The sequence below is a fragment of the Entelurus aequoreus genome, linkage group LG17 (assembly GCF_033978785.1).
Source record: "Entelurus aequoreus isolate RoL-2023_Sb linkage group LG17, RoL_Eaeq_v1.1, whole genome shotgun sequence".
Classification (NCBI taxonomy): Eukaryota; Metazoa; Chordata; class Actinopteri; order Syngnathiformes; family Syngnathidae; genus Entelurus; species Entelurus aequoreus.
Window position 1 is genome coordinate 50,105,068 of NC_084747.1, and position 20,000 is coordinate 50,125,067.

The following is a 20,000-nucleotide window of genomic DNA, read 5'->3' on the forward strand; positions in this document are numbered from 1 at the left end:
CACTTCCACGCACACAACAGTGTTTATGTTGATTACATTCCCAGCATCCTTTCGACTCCTATCCATCAAGGAGGAAATCCGTCATGGTAGTCATACAACGTAAGTGACAGAGCAACAATACGCTAAAGACTGCAAGTGGACGATCGGAAATGAAAGAAAGTGATACGGAGCTATCTGTGTATACATCTGAACAGTACAACATATATGCAATTGCTTTTGTCCTACATGAATAATAGATGGTCCTCCTACTGTAAATGCCACAGATATGCGTTCCACCTCGCGCAGAAGCCAACAGAGGCTCCAATTACAAATATAGGTTGAAAGCACAAGGACACGTTGCTAAAAAAGCTCACGGGGAGAGGAGGAAGGAAATGACCCGATGACCTCCCGGCAGCCACAAACGCTGAGTGGCCAGAAAATGAGACGGACCATAACCCCCGCACCCCCCTGTTTTCAGCCAATCGCGTATCATGAGTCATTAACATTATGGGCTGTAACGTAATCCATCGTGACGATGGAGATTATTACAGTAGTGCACAGTTGGAAATGTAATATTGAGCATACATGGGAAATATGGGCGTTGCTTCAACGTAGGGTGACTGCTTTTTGTCCTATTACGATTGAATAAACCCATATTATAATTGCTTTTTTTGGTTTTTCGTTGTGTTTTACTTTTGTAGGTACATGTAGACATAGCACCTCTGAAGTGGCAGCTGGTTGCATCAGCTCTGAGCTATGTGCTCCTTTAATGTACAGTCGTGTTGTTTCAGCTGAGTGCTAATCAGGCATATTTGGTCAGTGCATGACTGTGAGCTAATCCATGCTAACATGCTATTTAGGCTAGCTGTATGTACATATTGCATCATTATGCCTCTTTTGTAGGTATATTTGAGCTCATATAATATCCTTCACTTTTATCCTCTTTGTATATAATTTAGTTTTGCATGTCTCATTACACATGATCTGTATGTTATATTGGCTGCATTTCTGATAGTTGTTTGTGTATGCCATGTTGTTCCAGACCACAGCAACATTACCTAGCTTGCCAAAGATTGTAATAAATATATTAAAAGAAGACAGCCTTAACTTGGACAAACACATCTATACCTTGGGCCATTAAAAAACAGTAATTTCCAGGAGTTATCTCACCTTCTGAGTAGCCTCTGATTTACTAATGGTTTCTAATGTTGTAAAAATGTGTAGAATGAATATTACATTTAAAAATTTCTGTCAACAAAGATTTGCTTCAGCCTATGACACATAGTCATTTTGATAGTAGGCTATTATAGCTAATACAGACACTTACGTCATGTGTTGCCTTCATTATAACACTTATATACGGCTTTTCATTTTTTGCGGCTCCAGACAAATGTCATGATCTGTGGTCTGGATCATGTTGTTGTTATTTTCTGTTAGTTTTAAGACTCCATGAGTTCCTGTTTTTGTACATCCTTGTTTGTTATAGTTTCCATGGCGACTGATTAGTTTCACCTGCCTCATGTGTTCGGGACACGCACTTGCTCTAATCAAGAGACTATTATTTAAGCCTGTCTTTGCCAGTTAGTCGTCCTGGCGTCATTGCTCTTTTCATGCCACAGTTTCATGCTCTGTTCATGCCACAGTTTCATGTTTGTTTCTTGCTATGCCATAGCTTATGCTAGTTGTTTACTTTAACTCCAAGTGCGATCAGCCTTGTTTTCCGTTTTTTTGTATCTTTTTCTGTCAAGACGGGGGGGTCGCAGCTTACTGCGAGGTTTGTTCTCCCGGGAAGCAATCGGACTATTCCGGACAAGGCGTGAAGGTAAGAACATACACTACCGTTCAAAAGTTTGGGGTCACATTGAAATGTCCTTATTTTTGAAGGAAAAGCACTGTACTTTTCAATGAAGATAACTTTAAACTAGTCTTAACTTTAAAGAAATACACTCTATACATTGCTAATGTGGTAAATAAATATTCTAGCTGCAAATGTCTGGTTTTTGGTGCAATATCTACATAGGTGTATAGAGGCCCATTTCCAGCAACTATCACTCCAGTGTTCTAATGGTACAATGTGTTTGCTCATTGGCTCAGAAGGCTAATTGATGATTAGAAAACCCTTGTGCAATCATGTTCACACATCTGAAAACAGTTTAGCTCGTTACAGAAGCTACAAAACTGACCTTCCTTTGAGCAGATTGAGTTTCTGGAGCATCACATTTGTGGGGTCAATTAAACGCTCAAAATGGCCAGAAAAAGAGAACTTTCATCTGAAACTCGACAGTCTATTCTTGTTCTTAGAAATGAAGGCTATTCCACAAAATTGTTTGGGTGACCCCAAACTTTTGAACGGTAGTGTATTTAATTACCTTCTCTCAAAAAGGTACAAAAAAACGGAAAACAAGGCTGATCGCACTTGGAGCTAAAGTAAACAACTAGCATAAGCTATGGCATAGCAAGAAACAAACATGAAACTGTGGCATGAACAGAGCATGAAACTGTGGCATGAAAAACATGATCCAGACCACAGATCATGACAACAGATTTGTTTTTTGTATTTTTGGTCTAATATGGCTCTTTCAACATTTTGGGTTGCCGAACCCTGGTATAAGGGAAGTGTACGAAAAAAGCAACCAGGAACAGAATGTATAGAAAAGCCTATGCAGTGCCTTAAGGTACAATGCAAAACAATGGTCCAGCCCCGTTCTACTTGACGAGGCTGGCTTAAAAGGCTTCCTGATTGGCAACCAGGGACAGGTTAGGGAGCAAGCCTTCAGACCAAAGGAGAAGTGGTTTCAAATGGAGGCAAACAGGAAATGGAAACAAATATAAGAGCGCTGGACAGGAAACAAAAATACACAGGAAACTACACCGTAAAAAATACATTTGTTAACTCAACTTGACTCGTTCAGGTCATTTTGTTGCTTTGACTGAGTTACGTTGAATCAATTCATGGTGTCCCGTATATTACACTTCAAAACAGGAGTTGACATTCAGTCTGATGTAAGATGAACTTGAAAAGATTAGTTGAGATAACCTCAAAGTAAGTTGGTTCAATCTATTTTATCAATCAATCAATGTTTATTTATATAAAAAAAAGCTGGTCGCGTTTATCTAATCACCTGTCGCTCTGTTAAAGGCAGCAGCCGGTAAGGAGGAGAGGGTTGTTGTTGATGGTGGAGAGCGAAGCCGAGCGCGAGCGAGACAGATGACACTGGAGAGAAACCATTCATGTGCTCACTTGGTAGAAAGAAAACTGCTGAAAAACACCCAAAAGACTTTGCATGTTTTATTGTAAAATAAAACACTTTTGTAAACCTGGAAGAGCCTGGCATGTCGATGATTGGTGGTCCGAAGAACCCGGAGAAGCAAGACCTCCACAGGTAGGTTGTGAGTTCAAACCCCGGCCGAGTCATACCAAAGACTATAAAAATGGCCCTGCTTGGCACTCAGCATCAAGTGCTGGAATTGGGGGTTTAATCACCAAAATTATTCCTGAGCGCGGCCACCGCTGCTGCTCACTGCTCCCCTCACCTCCCAGGGGGTGGAACAAGGGGATGGGTCAAATGCAGAGGTTAATTTCACCACACCTAGTGTGGTGAAAAAGTCAGTGGTACTTTAACTTTAACTTTAATTATAGCCAATAGCGCTTAAATAACAGACTATATACATTAGGGGTGGGAATTCTTTGGCAATCAGATTCTGAGTCCCCGGGTGACGATTCGATTCAAAATCGATTCACGATTCAACACAATTCTCGAATCAAAACCGAATCTCGCAATGTATTATTTGGTAAAATAATTATGATGAAGTTTTTTAAAAACTGGTTAAAGGTTAAAAAAGCTCCCTCTGGTTGCAGTGAGATTGCCTGAAAACATATTTTTAAAACTGATTCTTATTAAAAAGAAAAAGATTTCTATTTTTCAAAATCAATTTTGGAAAATTTTTTATCGATTTAGAACCAGGATGAACAAGAATGGCATTTTGGATGTGAATCGATTTTTTCGTGCACCCCTAATAGAGAATACCGTATTTTTCGGACTATAAGTCGCAGTTTTTTTCATAGTTTGGGCGGGGGTGCGACTTATACTCAGGAGCGACTTATGTGTGAAATTATTAACACATTACCGTAAAATATCAAATAATATTATTTAGCTCATTCACGTAAGAGACGTATAAGATTTCATGGGATTTAGTGATTAGGAGTGACAGATTGTTTGGTAAACGTATAGCATGTTCTATATGTTATAGTTATTTGAATGACTCTTACCATAATATGTTACGTTAACATACCAGGCATGTTCTCAGTTGGTTATTTATGCCTCATATAACATACACTTATTCAGCCTGTTGTTCACTATTCTTTATTTATTTTAAATTGCCTTTCAAATGTCTATTCTTGGTGTTGGGTTTTATCAAATAAATTTCCCCCAAAAATGCGACTTATACTCCAGTGCGACTTATATATGTTTTTTCCCTTCTTTATTATGCATTTTCGGCCGGTGCGACTTATACTCCGAAAAATACGGTATATCCATTCATACAATACATTATTTAAATTTGCTTTCCTGTAAAAAAAACCCCCACTCATTTTTAAAGTTGCATGTCGGGTAAACCCTGCAATAGTGCACACACTCTCTCAGACAAACACAGCTCATTAGCATTAAAGCTACAGACACACACAATGCATTGTTCCCAGTAGAGTTTTCCAAAAGCCCTTATAAACTGTCTAAATCCCAGCACCAAGGCCGGCATCCTTTCAATTCGCTATTGTGGTGCCTCTGAGACCTCTTAAAATTGTAAAAAAAATACTACAAAATGGGACTTTTAAACAATTGCCTGTTCAGTTAATAATGATTTTATGATGGCCACTGTTTTTTTTCTTCTATTTTGGTTATTTCCTATGGGGGAAATTGTTTTGAAATCCGCAACTATGAGGTTGACCGCCGTCCCAGAAGGTCCACACTGGATTCTTAATTAATAACAAAACAGAGATTAAGTTTCATGATGGAGGAAGTGAGAAACCTTCACCGCAACAACTCGGAGCCTGCTAATGTGTTTGTGTTTAGCGCATAAAACATTCATGAACGTGTAAAACATGATTTATTAAATAGCGGGAAACCGCGTTCGCCATGTGTTTGTTTATTTCTACGGCGTGTCGGTCCTCCGAGGCCGGAGCCACGAGGCCGTTAAAGGGAAAACGCGGGACACAATGGGAGATTTTATGAAAAGCATATTTCCATCCGAGTAAGCATGGTGGTCTTCCGCATGAAAAAGTGAAATAGCAGACAATGATGTGTACAAAGGTACAGAAGTAAACAATGCAAGGTGACAGCGGCAGAGTGTGAATGTGTCCCTGAACGCATCGTCGCCTGCGTGCTCAGTGCTGTATACAGCAAGTCATCCGCTCGTGCTGCATTCAAGTCCCAGAACGCATAAAAAGCAATCAACATCCCGAGGCTGCGGGGAACGAGTGACTCACATTTCTGCGCGTTGAAAGGGAAGCATTATAGAAAGTGTTCATGATTGACGAGCAACAACAGGGGAAGCACATGCATATTTGTGTGTTACAAGTGTGCCTGTGATCAATGGCACCTGGGTGTAATAATACAGCACCAGTCAAACTCGCCTCGGTGTTACGGGCGAGCGGCTGATTGATAGCGGACCCTTAAGCCGGGGCTATTCCACTCTGTTGTGTTATTGTAATGGGATGAACATGCTTCTGTAATTGTAGCGTACATGATAGAGTACAGTATGAGGTAATTATGGCCAATTCATTAGCAGCGGCAGATGTGCACGTGTTGGGATTATGAAGGGGAATGCATCACAAATAAGCAGTGTTGGGTTAGTTACGGAAAACCAGTAACTATTTACAGTTACTAGTTACTTAATTTCAAAAGTAACTCAGTGAAAACTACTGTGAAAAGTAATTATTTAGTTACTTATATATAGGGATGATGTTTGATAAGAAATTATCGAGTTGGAGCCCATTATCCAATCCTCTTATCGAACTGATTCCTTATCGATTCTCTTATCGGTTCCAGATAGGTTGTTGTATATGGAAAAAAACACAATATTTGGTTTAACAAAAGCTCACTTTTATTTTATAAGAAAAAAATAAAATGAAATAAATAAATATTGACTGTTACCTCCCTAAAAAAATATATATATACATATATATTGACTGTTGTTACCCAAAGTATATTAAGTGGGATTTTTCAGAAAATCAAATATATACAGTAACACAAAAACAACCTGTCTCTGTGATCACTATAGGTGTATAAATAATAATATAGTGTTAAATAAAATCAGTTCCTTGGGCACAAAACTGAAAATAATACAGCTCTCCAAAAAGTGCACTTCTGCTGCTATTGGAACATACTAACTACACACACTATGACACTACGAAAACCACAGTCATCAATCAACAATTCTTCTTCCCTTACATGAGAGCGAAGCCTGGCAATAATTGCATATTGCCTGTTCTGCCCTCACTATTTTCAATAGACATCTTACTATCAAATTGAAACACTTTCCACCTTAATATTGAGTTGTATAAACAAGTTAAACAGTTTACTTACAGACTTATCTTTTCTAAGGCTTGTAAGGGCTAACACAACTTGTCTACTTCTCAATTGTCTCATGAACTGAACTGACTCGCCAACCCGGAAGTGCCCAAACTAATGACGCGTAGTATTTTTATATCGCCACAAGTTGTCAGTAAGAGTTTACAATCAAATGGGCATAACATTGCGTCTCACAGGGCATTTCCTGTGGGAAGGGATTCGTTCTCAGGGATTCAAATAAAGAACCAACTCTTTTTCATTACTATAGTGGGCTCGATAACGGGTACCGGTTCTCAAAAAGGGATTCGAGTCCAAGGACTCGGTTCTTTTCTTATCGAACAACCGGGAAAACCGGTTTCGAGCATCATCCCTACTTATATATATATATATATATATATATATATATATATATATATATATATATATATATATATATATATATATATATATATATATATATATATTTATTTTTTTTATTTTTTTTAAGGCCCCCTTTAATGCCCTTTTAGCCTTCATTTCAGTACTGTTATTGCACTGGAGAATAATACTATCTGTTGATCAACTTGACATGCATTTGCATCACTGAACTCTGCTAAGCAATGTGGTCTACATACAACACACAAGGACAAAGATATGTTTCAAAGGGCCAATTTGTTTCAGGCCAGAAAAAATTGACACAATTATTTTAAATAACTGCAACATAACATACATAAGTAACAAACAGCATAATAACAACATAGCTGTAAACCAAGGAAGGCACACACTACATACACAAAGCCTAACCAGGCGTTTTTTTCTCTCAAGGAATTCTGAAATAAAATCATGTCTGAAGCCCAGAACACTCTACACATTTCCCCAGTTTTAGTTTAGAGATAAGGAAAGATTGGCCTGGCCCACTAGCATCCCTCTTTATGTTTGTGAACTTTATAGTCTATACATTTAGAGTGATGTGATAATCAAACACTCTAGAAGTCTAGAATGAAAGAGCAACAGTATATAAGAAAATTGACAGAGTGTGTGTACCTTCAGTGCGCAGTGCCTCGTTAAAATCCAGCCGCTGTTGCTTAGGAGGTGAAGTGTGTCTCTCTTTACTAGCTTCGTCGAAGCATGTTGCTCTTGTAGCTGTTTCAGCAGATTTGAATTGCTAGGATAGGATCTTTGATCCAAGACACAACTTACATTTAACTAATATGTTCTTTTCTTTGTGGTCGACAAAAGAAAAGTAGTGAGAATATCTCCATGTTAAGAAACTCTGCTTCGGGCTTTGCCATGTCTTGTTAGTAAACACACACACGCTCCCTCCCACACACACACACACATACACACAGACAGCGCGCCTCTTCCTTGTCGCCTCTTCCACAGCGCTCCAATAAAACACACTCAGATCTTCTCAGTTTCTAGCCGATACTATATAAAAAATAACGTAAAATAACGCAGTAACGCATCATGTAGTAACGGTAACTGACTTACTGAATATAAAAAATAACGCGTTAGATTACTATTTACCGCCGACAGTAATGGAAATAAGAAATCTATGGACTTTTGGTAAGGCGGAAATGCTAATTGTATTATATGCATTATTATTGTCTGGATTTTAAAGTCACCATATGTAGTTACTGTACCCTAAACTGCCAACTTCAAATTCCCATTGATGGCACATGGGCTGTAGTATGAACAAGTGATTCTCTGTTGTTACCATGGAAACCTCAGCTCACCTTTTTAAGCAATGTATAATCATTTTGTGGACCAGTCTGGTCACCTCTCATGTGGCGACTGGTTGGTGTAAAGCTTGACTATTTATTAACCTCCATGAATAAAAACACAAATTTACAGTACTCTTTGTTGTGGGATAATATTCAGAAACAAACCGACCTCAGCGGAGTCATAGAGCATAAGAAATGTCCTTATTTCTGCTTAAATTGACCTTCTTGAATGTGGTTAAAAAGCCAATTAGCATGCAACAACAACAAATACCACAAATGTAGTATTTTCTCTAATCGAAAAAAAGAATGTGGTATATTCGTCACAACTGGCCTCTTTCTTGACCACAGAGGTCAAACTGGCCGGCCACATAATTTTATATAGCTCACAAAAACCTGGCAATAATATGCATCAATAAAAGTACTTTATCTTTCTTACTATGTAATTGTTCTTTCTGTTTTGACAGAAAAAAAAACATTTACGGCATGCAATTGCATATCTTCTAAATTCTACAATTTATATTGTAACTAATGTTATATTATCATACACTCCAAAAATGGTTTGTTAAAATAAAAATAAATACTCAAATATCTTAATTATTATTTCAAAGCACGTTACCCATCAAATTGTACATAATAAAAACAACAACCATATATTTTAGGATAAAAAAAACTGGCAGATCAGGCGCCAGAAATTTACCTTAATTTATAGTAATTCACCATAAAAACAACCGCAGATTTTACGGTAAAAAACTGGCTGCTCAATCGTTAGAATTTTACTGTAACTGTGGCACCGTTTTATCCATTTACAATGATACTTCCAACAAACAACAACCATAGATTTTACAGTGGACAATTGGCCACTCAGTTATCTGAATTTTTACGTAAACAAAACAGTGGTAACATTTGTTCATTTAAAGTAATATGATGTAAAAAAATTTAAAAAAAAGCTGTAAATTTCACGCAAAATTATAGGCGACTAAACTGGCAGTTTATTTTAATCTATAGATTTTAAAATATAAATAAAATAAAGAGTATAACAATTGATCGATACATTAGTATATCGATAAATCGATTTATATTCCTATATTTCAAGTATATCGATCTGTGATCGGCAAGTTTGCCTTTCAAAAGATAGGTATCGATCCAAGAATGTTTTAAAATGAAAAGCTCCACAAAAAAACATTGATTTACTCAAAACAAGGAAAATGGACATACCCTTTTTTGCGTCTGAACTCTTCAGATGTAGCCATGGAATAGTGGGAATAGGATGACTTATATCCAACAAAGAGTGTAAAATAGTCATAATAAAGTTAAAGACATGTCAAAATGTTTGTTTATGTTTTGTGAAAGTTTGAATGTTGTCCTGATTTTAGCGTAGAATTATTTCTTTTTTTTTTTTAGAGTAATGCGCGTTACTCTATTACGAGCCATGGAGAAAGTCTTTTGACCCACATTAACCTATTATGACACATCTGTGAATCAATATAGTGATATTACATGTACAATGATGTGTACATCATATTTAAAATAAATAGTGATATATATATATATATATATATATATATATATATATATATATATATATATATATATATATATATATATTATATATATATATATATATACACACACATTATATTCAAAATCAGAACACATAAGAAGTAGAATGGTGTCATGTTTTAATTAATTAATCACAATTTAATCGCTTTACAGTACCAATTTTGGGTTTAAAATGTTTGAACTTTGAGCAAGTTGCAAAGAGTCACTTTGATTTGTGTACTTTAAAAATACAGTAAATCACTGAAGACTATACAATTTATGTATACATATAGTATATTTGGATTTGGTTCAAGACTTAATCGTTGAGAACCATTTGAAATTAAGTTTTACTTTTTACCTTTATGTCCCAAAACAGTCCCTCACATAAATCTGTGATTAAAAAAAAAGACAGTAGGACATTCTTTCCCCACTGTCATCGGATTAAATGATTTCAAACACTTGATATATGGGGGCGGGATAGCCTGGTTGGTAGAGTGGCTGTGCCAGCAACTTGAGGGTTCCAGGTTCGATCCCCGCTTCTGCCAACCTAGTCACTGCCATTGTGTCCTTGGGCAAGACACTTTACCCACCTGCTCCCAGTGCCACCACACTGGTTTAAAAATGTAACTTAGATATTGGGTTTCACAATGTAAAGTGCTTCGAGTCACTAGAGAAAAGCGCTATATAAAAAATATAATTAATATAATTTATTTTACCTATAAATATAACGCATTTTATATTTTGTATATTTTTCTGTCCATTTTTGTCATCATCTTCTATAGGAAAACACAAAATAGGCCATGTTTTTTTTTAATTTGGTATTAGGTTCTTAGGCATTAATGCAAAGTCTCCTATTTTATACACTTTGCAATATGGATTTTTTTGTCCTATCCAGCCACTCATATGGATTATTTAAAATAATTAATCATGTAATTCCTGTTTAAATTTCATACAATTAGTCTTACAACCAGAGGTGGGTAGTAACGCGCTACATTTACTCCGTTACATCTACTTGAGTAACTTTTGGGATAAATTGTACTTCTAAGAGTAGTTTTAATGCAACTTACTTTTACTTTTACTTGAGTATATTTATAGAGAAGAAACGCTACTTTTACTCCGCTCTATTTATCTACATTCAGCTTGCTACTCGCTACTGATTTTTATCGATCTGTTAATGCACGCTTTGTTTTGTTTTGGTTTGTCGGACAGACCTTCAAAGTAGGATCTATCGCATGCCAGCGTTTCACCAATCAAATACAGTCACTGGTGACCTTTGACTCCGTTTCACCAATCAAACGGAACCAGGCGGTCACATGATTAACTGCACATAAAGTTTCAGCGGAAACAAGCTTAAACTTACATGAACTCAACGTCAAATTTGAGGAAGCACATCACGGTAAGTAACGTTAGTAGATATTTTGGCTGTCAAGTGTACATTGTGTGGGGACATTTATTAACGCACTGCAGCCTCATAGAGAGACAGACAAAGACACACACACACACACACACACACGCATGCGTAGAAACACCCATCAGAAGTGCACAGTGTGTTCCCAGGTGCAGCCCACACCTATCAGTTTATGGTTTGCGTAAAGGCTAACTTGTTATTTTCCTTTGTAATCTCTGTTTACTGAGCCTATGGTGCTGTTAAGTTATTGTGGCTCTCAATTTGCCTTAATTTATTTTATGTTAATGTATTATTATTTAATATATATTATTGTTTTAGTTGCTTAAGAGATATCCCTGACTCTGAATTTGCTCATTGCTATTTTTATGTTTTTGTGCATTAATTTTTGCTCGTCATCATTAAACGAACAGGTTACTCATCAGTTACTCAGTACTTGAGTAGTTTTTTCACAACATACTTTTTACTTTTACTCAAGTAAATATTTGGGTGACTACTCCTTACTTTTACTTGAGTAATACATCTCTAAAGTAACAGTACTCTTACTTGAGTACAATTTCTGGCTACTCTACCCACCTCTGCTTACAACTGTCAAATAAGCAGAGTGTACATGTTTGGTTAAACGTCTCTTTCACAAAATAAAAGCGTTCTTGATTAACTATTTTTTCTGTTTATTATTTTTGGTCAGTTTCTTCCCGGCATCCCATAATGTTCAGGAATCAGAGGGTTGATGCAGCAAAAAAAAAAAAAGGGAGGAGGAGTAGTAGGAAGAACCCTAGAGAGAAACGGTGACTCATGGCATTCCAGCATAGAGGGTAGGAAGGATAATACATGGTACATTAACTAATTGAAGAAAAAAAAGTCAAATCAATGGACTGGCTCTAATTATTTAATGATTAATCCACATTAGTGAGCCAGCAGTTTTAGAAATGTATTTTTCAATACAGATTGATGGCGCCTGACAATAACATCAGCCACATTGGCATGACATCCAATATCCAACATCCATCAAAAATGAGATGCTTTAATAAATATACACATGCGACAATGTGTGTATTAGTGTGAAGATGAGAGTTGCCACATGGGTGGAGTAGTGCAGGTGAAGCAAAGGAAGTGGAGGATGTGGGGGGTCTCTTACAGGTCATGTATTGTTAATGAGAAGACTTTTCCCAATCAGATTGGGTTTCACCGCCGACCCGCTGCACGAAGCATCCTTGATGGAGAGACGGATGAACGGATAAATAGGATTTCCAGGGAGGTTCAACTTGACTCGGAAGTCTGTGGTTCGGGTCTAATTTGATGGATTGCTTGAGAAAAATTGGCAAACGATAAAATACTGTACGTGAGGTGGAGGCTGAACAGAGTCCAAGCGGAATAATTGCATTTGTTGGTGGAAGATACCGTAACTCTTCAACCCTGGAAACGCCGCATACAAAAGGGTAAAAATGTGTCACAACATGCAGCACTATTGTGGTGCCTGTGCTATTATCCTTCCAACAAATACACCACGTAGGGCCTGATCTACCAAAGGTTTGCATATATTAAAACTAGGGATGTCAAACTATTACAATGTCTATCGCGATTAATCAAAGTTTGTTCATAATTAATGAAAAGTGCACTCATAGCTTGTTTTAAAATGTCTCTGACAATCTTGCACTTTCTGTTTTGGAAATGACATGAATGTTTGTGCCACTGCTTAAAGGCCTACTGAAATGATTTTTTTTTTATTTAAACGGGAATAGCAGATCCATTCTATGTGTCATACTTGATCATTTCGCGATATTGCCATATTTTTGCTGAAAGGATTTAGTAGAGAAAATCGACGATAAAGTTCGCAACTTTTGCTCGCTGATAAAAAAAAGCCTTGCCTGTACCGGAAGTAGCGTGACGTCACAGGAGCTAGTATTCCTCACAATTCCCCATTGTTTACAATGGAGCGAGAGAGATTCGGACCGAGAAAGTGATGATTACCCCATTAATTTGAGCGAGGATGAAAGATTCGTAGATGAGGAACGTTACAGTGAACGACTTGAGAGGCAGTGATGGACGTATCTTTTTTCGCTCTGACCGTAAGTTAGGTACAAGCTGGCTCATTGGATTCCACACTCTCCTTTTTATACTGTGGATCACGGATTTGTATTTTAAACCACCTCGGATACTATATCCTCTTGAAAATGAGAGTCGAGCACGCGAAATGGACATTTAAAGTGACTTTCATCTCCAAGACAATACATCGGTGACACACTTAGCTACTGAGCTAGCGCGATAGCATCGTTCTCAAATGAAGATAGAAACAAAATAAATAAACCTCTGACTGGAAGGATAGATAGAAAATCAACAATACTATTAAACCGTGGACATGTAAATACACGGTTAATGATTTCCAGGCTGGCGAAGGTTAACAATGCTGTGCTAACGACGCCATTGAAGCTAACTTAGCAACCAGACCTCACAGAACTATGTACTCTCTCCTTTTTCTATTGTGAATCACGGATTTGTATTTTAAACCACCTCGGATACTATATCCTCTTGAAAATGAGAGTCGAGCACGCGAAATGGACATTTAAAGTGACTTATCTCCAAGACAATACATCGGTGACACACTTAGCTACTGAGCTAGCGCGTAGCATCGTTCTCAAATGAAGATAGAAACCCATCAACAGCCGTGCTCACCTGCATTCCAGCGATCAACGGCACGACGAAGGACTTCATCCGTGGGTTTATAGCGGCAAGCATCGGCTAGGCGTAGTAAGTAGTCCTTGTTGTGTTGCTGTAAGTATTGTAATGCCCCGCAGTGGAGAAGGAGTCAAACAGACGAGGAAGCGCTGCTCAATCGCTTTATTAAAAAGCGGTAACTGGTTGTAGTTCAAAAAGTAACGCACACACACACACGAGCTGCTGTTAGCCAAAACTCACGCTCACACACACTCAAGTTCTCCGCCAACTCACTCGCGCATGCGCGTTCCCCAAACCCTTAAAGACACAGTACACTAATGCAAATATCACATATATTACAGTATTGTACTTAGCCGCTAAGACACCGATCGATCCCACCTACAACGTTCTTCTTTGCAGTCTCCATTGTTCATTAAACAAATTGCAAAAGATTCACCAACACAGATGTCCAGAATAATGCGGAATTTTGTCGAAGAAAACAAGAGGCTTTTCTATCGGGTCCGATGGGGTCCAACCACTTCCGTTGCTTTTGTGACGTCACGCGCATAAATCATATCCAAAGGAGTTTTTCAACCGGAAGTGTGGCGGGAATTTTAAAATGTCACTTTATAAGTTAACCCGGCCGTATTGGCATGTGTTTCAATGTTAAGATTTCATCATTGATATATAAACTATCAGACTGCGTGGTTGGTAGTAGTGGCTTTCAGTAGGCCTTTAATAACTGTTTCATAAATACACTTTTGGTCAATTGACTTAGTTGTGATTTCCCTCTCTGCATGAAAGTTTAAAATAAGCATATATTAATGACGTATGAACAAGAATGTTTTAATGTAGACACATAGAATCATCATACTGCTGTGATTACACTACCGTTCAAAAGTTTGGGGTCACCCAAACAATTTTGTGGAATAGCCTTCATTTCTAAGAACAAGAATAGACTGTCGAGTTTCAGATGAAAGTTCTCTTTTTCTGGCCATTTTGAGCGTTTAATTGACCCCGCAAATGTGATGCTCCAGAAACTCAATCTGCTCAAAGGAAGGTCAGTTTTGTAGCTTCTGTAACGAGCTAAACTGTTTTCAGATGTGTGAACATGATTGCACAAAGGTTTTCTAATCATCAATTAGCCTTCTGAGCCAATGAGCAAACACATTGTACCATTAGAACACTGGAGTGATAGTTGCTGGAAATGGGCCTCTATACACCTATGTAGATATTGCACCAAAAACCAGACATTTGCAGCTAGAATAGTCATTTACCACATTAGCAATGTATAGAGTGTATTTCTTTAAAGTTAAGACTATTTTAAAATTATCTTCATTGAAAAGTACAGTGCTTTTCCTTCAAAAATAAGGACATTTCAATGTGACCCCAAACTTTTGAACGGTAGTGTATATGCATCAAGTGTTCATTCTAGGCTAAGGCAAAATATCGAGATATATATCGTGTATCGTGACATGGCCTAAAGATATCGAGATATTAATAAAAGGCCCTACACTGCAAAAACTGAAATCTAAGTAAGATTAAATATCTCAAATAAGGGTGATATTTGCTTATTTTCTGTCTGATAAGATCATTCTTCTCACTAAGCAGATTTTATGTTAGTGTTTTACTTGTTTTAAGGGTTTTGGTCCTAAATGATCTCAGTAAGATATTACAGCTTGTTGCTGAGATTTGATGACCTATATTGAGTAAAACATGCTTGAAACTATTTATGTCCAAATGTCCAAAACACACCCAGCAATGGTGCACAGGAAGGTGGGGAAGAAAAGGGGAAAAGGCGGCCAAAATGGTCAAAAGTCCCAATTTTGTCCAAAATACCTCCCAGGGTTCCAGTCCCACGAGTCCCGCCGCCGGCCGCACAAGTCCCGGGATGTAAAAATGTCCAAAAAAAAAAGTCCCCAAAAATGTTCAAAATACCTACCCATGTTCTAGTCCCCACAAGTCCCGCCGCCGGCCACGCAAGTCCCGGGATGCCCAAAATGTCCATAACACACCTATCCGAGTCCCACGGGGATGGGGGATAAAAGTTAGAAAAGTCGGCAAAAGTCCCAAAATTGTTCAAAATACCTACCCAGGTTCGAGTCCCACATGGAGTGCCACAAGTCTCAAGACTTGTGGCACTCGAACCCGGGTGTGATTTTTGAACATTTTACCGACTTCTCTCACTTTTCTCCCCGCCTTGCCGTGGGACTTTGCTGGGCGCGTATTGGACATTTTGGGCATCCCGGCCGGCGGCGGGACTTGTGGGACTCAAACCTGGGTAGGTATTTTGAACATTTTTGGGACTTTTGCCCCCTCCCCGTGGGACTCGGCTGGGTGTGTCATGGCCATTTTGGGCATCCCGGGACTTGCACGGCCATACATAAGATTTTATGTTAGAGTGTTTTACTTGTTTTAAGTGTTTTGGTCCTAAATGATCTCAGTAAGATATTACAGCTTGTTGCTGAGATTTGATGACCTATATTGAGTAAAACATGCTTGAAACTAGAATATCTATAATATATAAAACTACTTTTTTAAAGTAATAATTTCTTATTTCAAGCATGAAAAAAATCATGACTTTGACACAATTGTGTCTCATAATTAAAACAGATGACAGCTAAATGGACTTTTGCTGTTTTATTTTCAATGAAACAATAGAAAATACGTACTCATATAGTAGTACAGATGCTATTAGTGAGAATATACTTATTTTAAGGTATTTTTGGGTTCATTGAGGTTAGCTAATTTTACTTGTTTTGGAAAGTCTTGACAAGCCAAATTTTCTTGTTCTAATGGCAGATAATTTTGCTTAGTTCAAATAAAATAGCCCTCATTTTTGTAGTTTTTTTAATTGTTTTTGAACACTGACTTTTTGCAGTGTGGTACTCACAATCTTATACTTTGAGCATGCTATTTAGTAGTTGCTATTTGGATCCTAGTAGATCAGGCCCATAGTGACACTTTCACTAAACATGATTGACCACTTGTCTAATGACTATAAATACTTTGAGGATATCTACACTACATGTTTTCCCAAAGCATTTTGACCACAACCCATAGGGGCACCACAAATGTCATTTACAATTTAGTCCCCATGGGGTGGGCTAGTTTTTCACATGCATGTAGCTAAAAAAAAGCAAATAAAACATTAGCTCTAGCTCCTCTGTAGGATGCAGCTTCAGTGTTTCCCATAAACTGCCAAGATACCTGTGGTGGTGGGGGCGTGGCTATGGGCGTGGTCACCATGACATCATCGGGTAATTTGCATAATTTACTACAATGATTTGATTTTCTCTAAAAAAGGCTCAAAAAATGTATACTTACTAATTAATAATAATAGTTTTGTTTTAAACGTCATCCATCCATCCATCCATCCATCCATTTTACAATATAATTACAACACTTTATGTACATATTTATATACAGATTTGAACAATAAGTTATTCACTGAAATATATTTATTAATTGTGGTTCTTACAAAAAATATATCTTATAAAATATAAAAGCTAAAATGTCTCAAAGCTCTGCCCCTTTAATTAGTGCATACTAAATAATTTAACTTTAGCCTACTACTACAACCATATTATTTACCAGCAACATAAAGTGAAACAGAGGCAGAGGTGTCCTGCCACAGACAGTAACAAATAAACAGAAAACAGTAGTGGTGGTAGATAGACACAGAGCTTCATCAAACATCTGATCCACTGAAGAAAGAGCTCCAAAAATCTTGAACTTTAGACTGCCATCAGTTTTACTCCCTACACTTAACCATGTGTTTCCTACTGCCTGCAGACTTTGCACCCTTTGTTATATACACATGTTGTGTTTCTAATATAAATACATTTAATAAAGTCAAATACAAATAAGGCAACAAATAAATGAATGTGTGGGAAACCCTGAGCTTACATCAAAAGTAAGCAGTACTGTATCAGGATAGACTGGAATTACAGTGCCTGAATGACTTGATAGCTCAACGTGCTAACTATTGCAATTGAGATGAACAAATGATAACTAATACTAGCGTACTAACCTACAACCATGCATGTTCAACAAAGACAACATGATTGTCCTTGCATAGATTAAATTGTCCAGATAACACCTAACATTTTGTGGTGTATTTCTTGTTTAATATTCAGGCATATTTCAAGGATCCAGTTCCGCATGCAATAACTTTCCCTTACATAACAACATTACAGGCTTTATTTGTGTGCCAGCCGTCCTTTTCAATAAACAGATTAATTTGAGATGAAGATTTCTTCAATTTCCGCACAGTAAATCAACACAATGGCTGTTCTGGCAGGTCTGAATGATAAACAAAAAGACAACGCAAACCCGCCCTTCACAGTTGCTGTGTGGCGTGTTACCATCAAAAAAAGTAGCTCGTTACCTTGACGGCCACTAGTATCTTCTCCTGGTCAGGTGACAGGTTGTAGCATTCGGCAAGGAAGACTTTTCCGAAGGCACCTTCTCCCAGCTCCCTCTTGAGCACGATGTTGTGTCTCTTGATGTGCTGGACAACTGGTGGACACAACCAAAACCAGACTCTTAGTTCACTTTAAGAGAATTATTGGGGGGCTTGTGTCATGGAATCAAGCACAACCCTCTATTGGTTGTAATCAATCAACCAATCAATCAAGCTTTATTGCAGACTCCAACGTCCAAGTCGACATACAATCACATAAAGTACATAAAACAAACAAAATACAGTATAAAAAGCATTATCACTTAATATTAAAAACAGTTCTCGTGCATATTCAGTAAAAGGCATCTAATAAATTTTTTTATTTATTAAATAAATATATATATCAATATATATATATATATATATATTTATATATATATATATTGATATATATATATATATATATATATATATATATATATATATATATATATATATATATATATATATATATATCAATATATATATATATATATATATATATATATATATATATATATATATATATATATATATATATATATATATATATATATCAATATATATATATATATATATATATACATATATATATATATATATATATATATATATATATATATATATATATATATATATATATATATATATATATATATATATATATATATATACCGGTATGTGTATATATATATATATATATATATATATATATATATATATATATATATATATATATATATATATATATATATATACAGGGATGTCCGATAATATCGGCGGTCCGATATTATCGGCCGATAAATGCTTTAAAATGTAATATCAGAAATGATCGGTATCGGTTTCAAAAAGTAAAATGTATGACTTTTCAAACGCCGCTGTGTACACGGACGTAGAGATAAGTACAGAGCGCAGATAAACCTTAAAAGCACTTCCTTTGCGTGCCGGCCCAGTCACATAATATCTACGGCTTTTCACACACACAAGTGAATGCCAGGCATACTTGTTCAACAGCCATACAGGTCACACTGAGGGTGTCCGTATAAACAACTTTAACACTGTTACAATTATGCGCCACACTGTGAACCCACACCAAACAAGAATGACAAACACATTTCGGGAGAACATCCGCACCGTAACATAACATAAACACAACAGAACAAATACCCAGAACCCCTTGCAGCACTAACTCCTCCGGGATGCTACAATATACACCCCCACTACCCCAACCCAGCTCCCCCCAACCCCGCCCACCTCAACCTCCTCATAGTCTCTCTCAGGGAGAGCATGTCCCAAATTCCAAGCTGCTGTTTTGAGGCATGTTAAAAAAAATAATGCACTTTGTGACTTCAATAATAAATATGGCAGTGCCATGTTGGCATTTTCTTCCATAATTTGAGTTGATTTATTTTGGAAAAACCTTGTTACATTGTTTAATGCATCCAGCGGGGCATCACAACAAAATTAGGCATTATAATGTTTTTAATTCCAAGACTGTATATATCGGTATCGGTTGATATCGGAATCGGTAATTAAGAGTTGGACAATAACGGAATATCGGAAAAAAAGCCATTATCGGACATCTCTATATATATATATATATACTTTAAAAATGCGTCTACACATTCTATAAAAGGCACACATACCAGTGTTTCCATATATACGATTGGTACCTAACAGAACTACACCTAGGATTGGTTATCTGTATA

General features: G+C 37.0%; 1 protein-coding gene across 6 annotated transcripts in view; it reads right to left on the bottom strand.

Annotated features, from left to right (window-relative positions):
- Nucleotides 1–20,000, bottom strand: part of ntrk2a (neurotrophic tyrosine kinase, receptor, type 2a) — a 231,548-nt gene that overhangs the window by 40,006 nt on the left and 171,542 nt on the right. For all 6 annotated transcript variants that reach the window (XM_062025863.1, XM_062025867.1, XM_062025866.1 and 3 more), the window contains one exon: nucleotides 18,238–18,368. In XM_062025863.1, coding sequence (XP_061881847.1) covers nucleotides 18,238–18,368 — 131 coding nt within the window. The remainder of the gene's footprint in view (nucleotides 1–18,237; nucleotides 18,369–20,000) is intronic.